Below are 13,742 nucleotides of genomic sequence, written 5' to 3' on the forward strand. Positions count from 1 at the left end.
GCACGCACGCACGCACGCACGCCACGCACGCAGCGCACGCCGACCGCTGGCACGCACGCACACAGCACCGCACGACACGCGACCACGCACGCGACACGCACGCACCACACACACACACACACACACCACACACACACACACACACACCACACAACACACACACACAACACACAACACACACACACACCACACCAACACACACACACCCACACACTAACCCACACCTTTTCCTGTAGTACGTCGTAGTGCAAAATTTCACTGCACGACGGACTCTTATTTAAAGATCCTAATTGGAGACGTTCAATATTTAATACTGTAGTAGTTCCCCTGCTCCTGGGTCCGATTCTCAATTCAGATATTCTTCTTAACTGGGCGGATTAGCATAAGGTGGGGCTGCGCGTGCTTCCACCACATGGGAGCCTCCATGCTCCTCTTTGGGCCAACGAAGGCCGCCATACTATAATGATAAGGCGTAGACAGTCTGTTAATGAAACCTAAACTCTTGGAAAGGAGCTATGGCAGTTGGGATGATGCACTATCAGACGTGTGTGTGTGTTGGTTGTGTGTGGTGTGTGTGTGTGTGTGTGTGTGTGGTGTGTGTGTGTGTGTGTGGTGTGTGTGTGTGTGTGTGTGTGTGTGTGTGTTGTTGTGTGTGTGTGTGTGTGGTGTGTGTGTGTGTGTGTGTGTGTGTGTGTGTGTGTGTGTGTGTGTGTGTGTGTGGCTGATCTCTTCCTTTCTGGGGTCTGAGTGTGTGTGTGTCTGAGTGTGTGTGTGTCTGAGTGTGTGGGCGTGTGTGTGCGTGCGTGCGCGTCTGTGTGTGTCTGAGTGTTTGAGAGAGGGTTTGTACAGTTTATAAAACTGCGTAAAAGAGTATGCGCCTGTGAGAAAATTGGCATTATTTCTCTGGTTGTAGGTCTTTTGAGGAAGTTAATCAAATGTTAATATTTGCATATTGAATATACACTGCTCCCTCACAATCTATGTTCAAGTGAGAAGAAAATAAGCAAACAGCCAGCGTTCCCTTGGTAAATGGAGAAATGGCGGTGTAGGAAGAGGCACTTATCAAACGTTCCTTTCAAATGTGCTGGTTTTGCAAATATGACTCACAAGATGAAGATTGGTAGTGCTTATCTTGTTTCAAAAGCAAACACTCAACTGGCATCTGTACAACCACATCTAAAATTATTTAAAGTCTAGAAATGTACATTACAGTGGCGGCTGGTGGGAGGAGCTATAGGAGGACGGGTTCATTGTAATAATGTCACGTCAACACACATTAATTGTTTTTGCCCTGTTTATAATGGTTCTCTCCTGCCGGTGTTCAATCTTAATGTTTGTAGTGCTAGGCCCATAAGTTAGGAAGCACATTTTGCTCCCACGGTCTGTGGGAACTGTAGCTTAGCGTAGCTAACGTTTGACCAAATGAGGTGCAAAATCATACAGAAATATTGTGTTTTCAGTGAAATTACTCTGGAAAACGCATATCAAAGCATAGGATTCTAAACAAATGGGTCCAGCAAAATATTGAAACACGTTTCAACCCTATTATCCAAAATGTAAGCAAGCGAAAAGAGCAACACTGCCTCATTGCTTTGCTGCTTATTCAGCAAAGTCGTCCAATATCTGTGATAATATTTGATGTCCAGTCAGCAGCCATTTTGGCAGCGCTGTATTTTCACATAACAGGCTCTGATAAGCTCGTGTTTTGCTAATGCGTCCTGGCTATTGTGTCAGTAGCAGACTTGTGCTGTTTTTCATAGACCAATAAGCATTTGTTTCTAGCCTCTTGGGAGTTGGGCATGAAACAACCGTATTGGCAAGAATGTGCAAAACACACACAGCATTTAATCAGGCCAAGTGCTGCCGGTACAACATCAAGATGAGATAACCTATCGCGCGTCCTTATGGGAGGTAGAAATGTTAGCCARGCCACTACCGGTATATTATGGAACACATTTGTGCTAAGCTAATGGYGTGGATATGGGCGGACGGATACACCCTCCCTGCCATAGTGCAATAGGTCACGCACATATAATGTAACGTTACATTTAGCTCAGGGTACATCACAGCAAATTAGCATTTAGATAATGGGAGCTTCTAGGCATTTTAATTACAACATTGCCCTTTGAGCGTAGTGTGTACGCCTTAAGCGGTCTTTTTTTTACATTATCTGTGTTTGCTTAACTAGTGCGTTTCTTAAACAAGCCTGCTTGGTACAAAAGCTGCTAAGATGTCACCGTGGCAAAATACCTTGATATTCACAGTGAACTGGTTGTATGGGAGATAAGGAGTGATTGTTGTGAAGCTATGAAAACGGCATTGTGCATTAGGGTCTAGTTTATGAAGTATGTAATTGCAGTGGTTTTTCTGTAAGAGCGGGCTCTGTTGGTTTCTGCCAGAATGCCACACTAGTCACAGAGGAATGCTGTTTTGTCTATTCAGAGAAGCACACCCACTCTCATGGCTTCTGGGTTTTCCATAAAACTGCACGAGTGCAAGGGCAGGGGGTGGGAATGGTCTCTCTACCTCTAGGCCTTCCTCCCTTTCTCTCCTCCCTCTCTCTCTCTGTGTGTCTCTCTCTCCATTCTCTATCCCTCCCTGGATCCCTCCCTCGCTCTCTCTCTATCCCTTCCTTTCACTCTCCATCTCCCTCTCCATCCTCTCTCCCTCTATATTCTCTCTTTAGCCCATCCCTTTCTTTCTCACTTTCTCCCTTCTCCTCTCTTCTKTTTCCACTCTCCTGTCTCGGAAGTGATATTATTCATCCTCCCACAGACCGTGGCTGGGTGGTGGGGTAGATGTCAAGATGCCAGGAGTGTATGGTGCAGAGGCGCTGTGTGTGAACAGAAGATCACGTTCTCATACTCCAACCATGGCTCATTTGTTCAATAGGGTCTGGCTGCAGCAGATAGCTTCTCACGCCACAGATGTTGTGAGACATACAAGCTCAGACAGGATGTCAAAATCGTGCCAGAGAGAATGGTGCATTACCGCCACCAACAGCARAGGGGGTGAAATTACATATAGGATTATAAGATACACTACATGACCAAAAGTATGAGATGCTCATCAAGCATTTCATTCAAAAATCATGGGCATTAATATGGAGTTGTTCCTCCTCTTATGTGCAATAACAGCCTCCACTCTTCTGGGAAGGCTTTCCACTAGATGTTGGAACATTGCTGCGGGGACTTGCTTCCATTCATCCACGAGCATTAGTGAGGTCGGGCACTGATGTTGCGTGATTAGGCCTGGCTCGCTGTCGGCGTTCCAGTTCATCCCAAAGGTATTTGATGSGGTTGAGGTCAGGGCTCTGTGCAGGTTAGTCAAGTTCTTCCACACTGATKTCYACAAACCATTTTTCTGTATGGACCTCGCTTGTGTGGCTGCTTGGCCATGGAAACCCATTTCATGAAGCTCCCGACGAACAGTTCTTGTGCTGACGTTGCTTCTATACGCAGTTTGGAACTCGCTAGTGAGTGTTGCAACCGAGGACAGACGATTTTTACGCACTTCAGCACTCGGCYGCCCCATTTTGTGAGTTAGWGTTGCCTACCACTTTGCGGCTGAGCCGTTGTTGCGCCTAGTCGTTTCCACTTCCCAATAACAGCACTTACAGTTGACCGAGGCAYCTCTAGCAGGGCAGAAATTTGACAAACTGACTTGTTGGAAAGGTGGCATCCTATGACAATGCCACGTTGAAAGTCACTGAGCTCTTCAGTACGGGCCATTCTACTGCCAATGTTTGTCTTTGGAGATTGCATGGCTGTGTGCTCAATTTTATAGACCTGTCAGCAACAGGTGGGCTGAAATAGCCYAATCCACTAATTTGAAGGGGTGTCCACATACTTTTGGACATGTAGTGTAGGTACTAGCCAGTGTGTGCTAGGTAGTTAGCTAGTGTGTACTAGAGCTAGTGTGTACTAGAGCTAGTGTTGTACGAGATAGCTAGCTAGTGTGTAGGTACTAGCTATTTAGAGTGTACTAGCTAGCTAGCCTAGCTGGTGTGTATTTAAAAAATAATMTATTTTACTAGGCAAGTCAGTTGATGAGTACTAGCTAGCGTGTACTAGCTAGCTGCACAAGCAARAGTGGTTAACYTAAKGCCCTGGACCAGAGCTAGTGCCCCGACTGYTACACTGACYCCCTGGAACAATGCCACTGACTCTTGTGATACACGAGACCAAGGAACGTCTACACCACTCTGGGAAGCGACACCTCCAGACTGCTATAGTGTGCCCAGTTCTATCATCCCCTCTCCACCCTTGTTCTGTTCTCCTCATCCTCTCCCTCTCTCTCTCTCTCTCTCTCTTTCCTTCTTTTCCCACCTCACTCTCTCTGCCTGATCCTTCCTCTCCCCTCAGCCACCCTCTTTATATTTCTCCCCTCCCCATCTCCCTGTTTTCTGGGTCATAATATGTAACATGATTTGGCTCTCCCCTGTTCATGCGGCATAATATAATCTGCGCGATTCAGGTTGGCGGCTGTAAAGTCTACCGTTTCTCTCTCGTCTTCTCTCTCTCTCTCTCTCTCTCGTCTCGTCTCTCTCTCTCCCTCTCTAGCTCTCGTCGTCTCTCTCTCTCTCTCCTCTCTCTTCTCTCTCTCTCTCTCTCTCTCTCCTCTCTTCTTCTCTCTCTCTCTCTCTCTCTCTCCTCTCTCTCTCTCTCTCTCTCTCTCGTCTCTCTCTCTCTCTCTCTCTCTCTCTCTCTCCTCTCTCTCTTCTCTCTTCCTCTCTCTCTCTCTCTCTCCTCTCTCTCTCTTTCCTCTCTCTTCTCTTCTCTTCTCTCTCTCTCTCTCTCTTCACACACACACCAAAACACACAATGGGTTCTTGAGATGTGCCACATTTGTACGGTAATGAGTTTCTTTCTCGTGAAACACGCGCGCTCATAACAGAAGAGTCCTTCAATCGACGGCGGCGGGCGATGCCACAAAAACACTATGCTTCCAAATCGCCTCACCACAACAGCAACAACAAACACGGCCCCAGTGCCGTGAGTGCATGGGGGAACCCTAAGAAGGAGAAGAAAAAGATTTCAATAGATTGCAGAAGGGAAGTCGCAAGCTATTGACAATCGGCCCGCAAGAGCTTATGTATGCCATGCTTTTATCATTGTCCCATTGAAAGGCATTAAGTTTTCTAATGGGATTGATTAACCATGTGTTGGCCAATGTCTAAGGTCAATTGAAAAACAGACAGTTTGTGTGTTGTGATGATGCTATTCACCACCTTGTGTGTCCCTGAAGCTTACCAGTTCTGAGTAACCTTGTGTGTGTGTGGTTTGTGTGTTGTGTGACGTGTGTGTGTTTCCACGTGGACATGGCCTCTGTGTGTGTGTTCTTGCGTGTGTGTGCGTGTGTATGACGTGTGACTTTGCGTTTGTGTGTGTGTGGTGTGTGTGTGTGTGTGTGTGTGTGTGTGTGTGTGTGTGTGGTTGTGTGTGTGTGTGTGTGTGTGTGTGTGTTGTGTGTGTGACTCTGTATGCCAGTGTGCAGCGGAGCAGCCCCATAAGGGCACGGGATAATCACTCACCAGTCTGTTGGTCAGGGTCGTGTACTGGGGACCATCCATCTGAACAGCTGTCTAAGACTGAGATAGAGGAGTAGAGGAGGGCGGGGGAGAGAGGGAGAGGGAAGGTAAAAAGAGGTGAGGAGATATAATGTGGGTAAGAGAGGGAAGAAAGTGAGACGAAATAAGAGAAGAAAAGAGGGACAGGTTAAAATATGAGAAGTGTGAGAGAGAGACAGTGCTAGCTAGTTTGGGTGAGAATTGCTAATTAGGACAAGGACATAGTAGGTCTAGTTATTGAGATAACTTTTGGACAAGGATATGGTAGGTCTATGTATTGATGAGAACTATTTGGCAAGGATATGGTGAAGGTCTATATTGATGAGATAACTATTTGAACAGGACATGGTAGGTCTAAGTATTGGATGAGATAACTATTTGGACAAGGATATGGTAGGTCTAGTATTGGATGAAGATAACTATTTGAACAAGGACATGGTAGTCTAGTATTGATGAGAATATTTTGACAAGGACATGTAGGTCTAGTAGTTGATGAGATAACTATTTGGACAAGGATATGGTAGGCTAGTATTGATGAGATAACTATTTGAAACAAGGAATGGTAGGTCTAGTGTTGATGAGATAACTATTTGGACAGGATATGGTAGGTCTAGTTTGATGAGATAACTATTGGACAGATATGTAGGCTAGTGTTGATGAGTAACTATTTGACAGGAACATGGTAGGTCTAGTATTGATGAGATAACTATTTGGACAAGGATATGGTAAGGTCTAGTATTGATACAGATACCTATTTGGACATGTAGGTCTATTTTTCCTTTTTACCATTAAGTGACTCAGAACCATTCTCATTTACTACACGACTTAGGGATAGGGGGGGATGACTTAAATGATAATGTAAATGAATGAATCATTGGAAGCTGGGGGATGAATTAGGTGGCCAGGAGGCCAGATTGAGGAATTTAGCAGGATACCAGTGTTAACATGGGTCTTTATTGACCAACAGAGAGTCAAGACCCATTTAAAGCCACCATAGACATGCCCCTACAGAGGGTATTGTCCCCAATCACTGGAATATTTTCTTAGACGAGAGAAAGGTCCACTCTCTGGCCTCCAACCACTTCCAGCAGATCTGGTCTCCCTTCCAGAGACTGACCAGGACCAACCGGTTAGCTCAGACAGCAAGCCAGCAGTGGATGCAGGGTAGGTATTTGCCTGATTGGCAAATCTGGACTGAGATAACTATTTGAAGACATGCCATGAGTAGAGTCTAGTATTCTATGATGCTAGATACAGTATCTTGGATAAGGAACATGTATGGGTAGTCTAGTATGATGAGATAACTATTTGGAAGGACATGGTAGGTCTAGTATGATGAGATAACTATTTGGATAAGACATGGTAGTCTAGTATTGCATGAGATAACTATTTGGACATTGGGTAGGTCTAGTATGATGAGATAACTATTTGGATAAGGACATGGTAGTCTAGTATGGAGAAATATTTGGAAGGACATGGTAGGTCTAGTATTGATGAGATAACTATTTGGACAAGGACTGTAGGTCTAGTATTGAATGAGATACTATTTGGACAAGGATCATGGTAGGTCTGTACTGTGAGTAACTATTTGGACAAGGACATGGTAGGTCTTAGTACTCGATGAGATAACTATTTGGACATAAGGACTGGTAGGTCTAGTATTGGATGAGATAACTATTTGGACAAAGGACATGGTAGGTCTAGTATGATGATGAACTATTTGGAATAAGACTTAGTTATAGAGAGATAACTATTTGGATAAGGACATGGTAAGGTCTAGTATGATGAGATAACTATTTGGACAAGGACATGGTAGGTCTAGTACTGATGAGATAACTATTTGGATAAGACATGGTAGTCTAGTATTGATGAGAATATTATTGGACCAGGACATGTAGGTTATATTGATGAGATAACTATTTGGACAAGGACATGGTAGTCTAGTATGATGAGATAACTATTTGGACCAGGACATGGTAGTCTAATATTGATGAGATAATATTTGGACAAGGATCTGGTAGGTCTAGTATTGATGAGATAACTATTTGACCAGGACATGGTAGGTCTAGTATTGATGAGATAACTATTTGGACAAGGAATGGTAGGTTGGGGCTGAATTCACATAGGATCACTATAGTAAACTGAAAATATATGTACTTGGCCTCTGTTCCATTGTTAGTTTTTCTTGCAGCTATGAAACACCAGCTTGTTAAAACTGTTGAATTCAGTTAAGCTCGCCCTGCTAAGATCTAGTCACAGATAGCAACTTGGCAGTAATAAAGCAACCCTTAAAAATATATATGCACCTAATTATCATTGACCTTTGGTGATTAGGTAAACAAACAAATCTCCCTTGAGGCTTCTCAAAGTTCAAACTCCTGAACAAAAGCGAGACTGCAGAGGTGAAATGGCTTTGGCATTTCCTGTACCCACACCTGGGGACAAGATACTGCCACTTCCTTGTTCCAGCCACAGCAGGTGCTTTTAAACCCAATTACTGGCGCAAGAAATGTCATCAGAACCCGTCACTCATAACAAAGAAATGTCATCAGAACCCGTCACTCATAACAACAAAGAGTGGGATGCTATAGAGAATGTTAGCTTGCTAGCTTGTAAGCCTTGACATAAACAGACACCGGCAACGTTCTAATAAACAGGGAGACAACAGAGGAACTCGGGTGMGACGAGCATCTCTGAAAACATTACATATGACCGTCAGAGGCTTGTTTGACTGAGGTCGGAAGGAGGTTGGAGAAAAGTAAATAAGTTTCACAAATAAACTCCTTTAAGCTGCGGTTGTCAGAAGCTTTCATGTGGAGGCTGCCCTTGAGGGCATAGCTTAGCTTGAGGAATGTTATTACACATGCCTACTGATCTGGTGGCGATGCGTGAGAAACGGTCCTGACGCTAGTCTTAAATCAAACCGCCCCTTTGTGAGAGAGAGATGTATGGAGGGAAGGAAAGAAAGAAAAGGACGGTGACAGYAGGTATGAGCGAGTGAGAGAGAGAGAAAAGAGAGAGAGAAGGGCAGAAGAATGATTGTGAAAGAGAGGGGAAGAGAAAATTGAAGCAGGTCATGGAAGAAGATGGAAGGAAGGAGACTTTTGAGAGAGAGAAAGAGAGACCGAGAGAGAGAGAGAGATGAGCGGAAAGAGGTAAGATTAAAGACTACTGCATGTGTCATGCGTAATAGGTGCAGCCAGCATCCCGAGCTCATGGGCTGCCACTCTGACTTAGCCCGCACCCTTTTTGACAGGGGGGRGGACGGTTGCTAGGGGGACTTATGCCTCTGTTGAGGGTTCCAACGGGATACATTCTATAACTCCAATCATGTGACACATAGCAATAACCCCGAGGGAATCTTGAGTGGATGTAAATGCCGCTTCATGCAAACTTGAACTCTATTAAAGTCATATTTCTCCACTGTGGAAACATGGTTGAAACGGGTAGACGTGGAGGGTGAGGGATGGGTACACGATGCCCTATGCCATTTGACCTTGCGGTTGAAATCGGTGGGCGAGCGCTCTTTCACGGTACAGCGGTTCTGCCTTAATTAAGCCGGATAGAGTCCTTGAGCGCTTGACTCTTACCTCTTGTGTGGCATCTGGAGGATACTGTTCAAAACTCCTGAGATATAGCCTTACGTTGTTGGAGTAAAAATTTTAAGGAACCTGCCAAGTTTTAGTTATGATTTGGGATTATGTAATGACTGTATTGTTTACCCCTGACCAAACAAGGAAAGGGAACAGTTCATCAAAGGCAAAAACMGTATTTGTTTTGCACCAATTCCTTGTGGCAGTTCTGTCTTTGCGTGTGTGGACACAATTAAGGAAGGGGTTGACTTAATAGTCGTGCCTGGTATTTTTGTGGGCATTTTTTGGGGAGAACAACAACAGTTTCCATGCAATCCATTTTATAAGATGGGCAAGGCATTGCATGTTATTCACAAACATAAAGAGCCCTCTTGAAACCCAATGGACTTATTTGAAGCAAAACTGAGGCAAGGCGCACGAAAGATGAGTCGGTTATGAAGGTTGGTTATGGGTTATTGTTTAGTTTTTTATCCCAGACCAAACTTGTTAAAAACAGTTGCATCCATAAGATACTGATGTTAGCATTTGGTTCCCATCAATTTGTGTTATATTGTGGATATACTAGCATGCTATGATAGCACGCTAACAAAGAATGTCCCATCACKGATGGCATTAGCTACTTTAACAGCATGCCTTCAGGGTCATGACCACCCCAGCATGATGGTTACTTACGTTGAAATAGATGACAAGGGATTCCTGTTAGCTTCTGTTTAACGATCAACACCCATCTCAAGACGTTTGAACAACAATGAGCAAAAGTTTATTCGATCAAACACTGTTTGGTAGTTCACACAGCASTATCAAAAAGCTCGGAATCTAAATTGTCAGTCATTGTTTGAAACACAGAACTCCCACATGCAATAGTAGAAGACACAAAACAGGCAATCCTTTCTATAGAGAATCCCTCTCTTCATTGTTTCCCCCCTCTATCAACCTCTCAGGGAGTGATAAGAATCAGGGGAGAACAAACGATAACTCACCAACCCTCTCTCTCTCTCTCTTTCTTTCTTTCTCTCCTCCGACACTGCCTGGCAATATCGTCCCCTTTTTCTAATTAACATTGTGCATGTTGTCGGCCTTTTGTTTAATAATGCATGATCCTATCACAACCCGGCTCTTTGAATGGAAAACCGCTGAATACTAACACAATAATACCGCTGAGAGGCTTGGAAAGAAAGGACAATATTTTTTCACTCTTTTTTTCCCCGGCAATAAATGTTCAAGGGAAGCATCAGCATCGCTGTATGTGTGAAATTGAACTGACACATGAAACACAGCGGCCATATTAGGGAACAAAAGCTTTTGTGTCGAAGGTCAGAGGTAATATCTGAGGTAGCAGTGTGCGTTGGGTAACGCCAGCGATGCTGCTGTAGTTGGTGGTTAGAGCTCAGCCCTGTAGGAAACACACCCACACATGAACGCACCCACATACACACATGCATGCAGGTACTATCATACACACTGCCAACAGGCTGCACCATTCTAGCTACAGACATGCTGTTCAGAGGGTGACTAAGTGCACCTTGCCTACCCTGCCTACTCCCTTTGACTGTATTCTGTGACAAGACCTTAATGCTGGAACAAAASTCCACATACGACACCAGAGTAGCCATTGTCCAATTTTGTCAGCTACTTTGTTCACATTAGGGGTGCTTGTGTTCACATGGATGGCACAGCCTTCCTCTCCCATGGTTGGTGCTTACAAAACATGCAGATGGCTTTGTTTCTCTCTATCAGCATGTGGAGGGCGGTGGAGGGAGCAAGGGAGGTCTGCTGAGTACTGTGTATAGTGAGGACTCCTAATGTCATGTCATTGTGGAAGTTCACACGACATTAATTAACTTAAAGGCTATCAACCCCGACTTTGGAAGGATGGCTACTGCACATGCATGCAAGGCAAAAGTCAGAGAAGACGTCAGTGACCTTGAATAGAAGAGCTTTGTGTAATGCCGTTGCTTACTATGGATTACACTTTCAGTGATAACCCTGTCCTTACACAGTGTAATGGAATGAAATACACTATAAATACTCTAGTCATGCGGAAAATCTGTTTGTGTGTGCTCGTATGTGTGTGTGTGCACGTGAGCCATTGTGTGTGTGTGTGTGTGTGTGTGTGGGTGTGGGTGCGGGTGCGTTGGTTGAGATTGCCTCAAATTGATTCAGTTTGCCACGCGTACCGCGGACGCCACCGGCCTCACAGCGCTCTGAGACAGGTAGTCCTGTCTATCTCCCCATGATACAAATCGAATGTGACAGGTGCACTATCTCCCTGTCTTTTCTGCCATTTACAGTCAAAGGAATAAAAGTTATCCCGCAGGGGGAGAGAAAGGAAGGGGAGACGGGTAGCAGGGAAATTAGGTACTTTGTCATCGTCTACCCCACTGATTGAGCTTTGGGTTTTCTAGATGTTTTATTTGTTTATAAATCATCAGATAAATAGCCGGGTGAACAAGCCCCATACGTAAAGGGATTATGTGATTCCTGTAATGCTTTTGTGTGGGTAAACAGTGCCATATCTAGGCCTGTGGTGTGGCTGATGTGCAAATGGGTGATGCTATCTGTCAACTAGCCTTCGGTGCTAATCCGCTAAATGTCAAACTGTAAAAGAGGTCAGAGGTCAAATGATGTGTCCATCTGACGACTCCCAGTTTTAGTTTACCTCCGACAAGTTCACTTAGTCAGTTTGGGTGCATTCCAAAAACACATTTTAAMCTCTGATCTACATCGATTATTAGGTCTTTACAATGCCTGGAAAGGGTTTTACATCTCAGAAACCACAACATATCGGTCACCAGTGATCAAGACCTGGATTTAGCAAATGGATGATGTGGAATCGAGTGGGTTACTTGCTAATGCTATCATGCTTTGTCAKATCGATTTTCCCCATCCACATAGTGGCTCTTGATAAAGGAAGGGGTGGCAAACATGAGCGCAAACACGAGCCGAGCCTAGCCTACACTTTTAGAAGAAAGCGTTCCTAAAGGGTTATTCGGCTGTCCCCCTAGGATAACACTTTTTTGTTCCAGGTAGAACTCTTTTGTTAGAACTCCAGGTAGAACTTCCAATAAGAGAACCCTTTAAAGAACCCATTTTGGTTCCAGGTAAAAACCCTTTTGGTGCCAGGTYGAACTCTTTCGGGTTCCATGTAAAACCCTTACCACAAAAGGTTCTATATGGAARCCAAAAGAGTTCCACCTGGCACCAAAAGGGTTTTTACCTGGAACCAAAATGGGTTCTCTTATGACGACAGCTCTAGAATCCTCTTAGATTCCTGATAGCACCTTTTTTTCTAAGAGTATACTCTGTCATAGATTTGATGTGTACTCCAAGCAGCGCTTGATAAAGGAGGTGTTGCTAGCATGTACTAATGCTACTGTAGCTTACTCCATCAAAATGTATAGATGTGTTGCACTCTTTTTTGTTGTTGGTCCTAATTTTTTTGAAGACACTTGAAGCTATTAAAGCTTTGGCTAAGTGGTGTAAGACGGGGCATAAATATGAGCTGAATGGTTTTAAGGGTACTAAGAGCAATGGTGGCATTTTATCACTCCATAGTCAGTGGATAGCACTTGTCTGGAGAGAAATCCACCAATCTATTACAGGCTTCTCTTAACCGTCTCACCATAAACTCAATAAAGAACGAGAGCAGAGGTTAGGTGCTGTGTCTCGTGTGGCTCAGTTGGTTGAGCATGACGCTTGCAACGCCAGGGTTGTGGGTTTGATTCCCCTGGGGGACCAGTACAGAGAAAAAGTGTGATGAATTCTTTCCTTACACTACTGTAAGTTGCTCTGGATAAGAGTGTCTGCTAAATTACCAAAATGTCAAATGTCTGTGAGTTGAATGGCTAGCTGTATGGTTCTCTGGGGACAGTTTGAGTTAGTCACCCAGAGTAGGCTAAACAGGTTAGCATTCCGCTGCTAGCATGTTGAATGTCTGTGAATAGTTCAGAGATATTCTTATTACACACAGTATATTTGATTAGAGCACGTGTGCCCTTCCATCCGTGTGTGTATGTGCGAGCACTAATGTATGTTCTGAAGTGCCAGAATATAGCCTGCGAGCATATCACCCTCTCTCCTCTTTAGCTGTCAGAACCTACTGAGTCTGTGTGGGTATGTCACAAATCTGCACTAGATAGATAAAGTACATGAAGCCAAACCGCTTTATTTTATTTCATCTCTCTCTCTCCTCTCTCTCTCCTCTCTCTCTCTCGCTCTCTCTCTCTCTCTGCTCTCTCTCTCTCTCTCTCTCTCTCTCTCTCTCGCCTCTCTCTCTCTCTCTCTCTCTCTCCTCTCTCCCCCTCCCCCCACAGGCTGTGAATATCCTGCATCTGAGAAATCAGACCACTGAGGCTGCCAAAGCATGCTGGTGCCAAGCTGTCCCATGATGCACATAGCCAGACCCGTGCTGCTCGTCCTGGGTCTTCTCCTCCTCCTCGCCAATGCCGAAAGTAAGTGTCACTTCTCTCTCGTCACTCTTTGTCCTCTGTTTGCGCCCTTGTAGGGAAGAAAGATGTCTCTTATAAGTGGTCTTATGATATCTAAGTGTCAAGTGTTATTACACACACCAACTCACACAC

At 44.5% G+C, this 13,742-nt stretch overlaps 1 protein-coding gene across 19 annotated transcripts in view; it reads left to right on the top strand.

Moving 5' to 3' along the window:
* Positions 1-13,742, top strand: part of LOC111954133 (receptor-type tyrosine-protein phosphatase delta) — a 612,441-nt gene that overhangs the window by 438,275 nt on the left and 160,424 nt on the right. For all 19 annotated transcript variants that reach the window (XM_070435959.1, XM_070435960.1, XM_070435968.1 and 16 more), the window contains one exon: positions 13,476-13,613. In XM_070435959.1, coding sequence (XP_070292060.1) covers positions 13,526-13,613 — 88 coding nt within the window. In that variant the 5' untranslated portion in view covers positions 13,476-13,525. The remainder of the gene's footprint in view (positions 1-13,475; positions 13,614-13,742) is intronic.

This window comes from Salvelinus sp. IW2-2015, linkage group LG3 (assembly GCF_002910315.2).
Source record: "Salvelinus sp. IW2-2015 linkage group LG3, ASM291031v2, whole genome shotgun sequence".
Lineage (NCBI taxonomy): Eukaryota > Metazoa > Chordata > Actinopteri > Salmoniformes > Salmonidae > Salvelinus > Salvelinus sp. IW2-2015.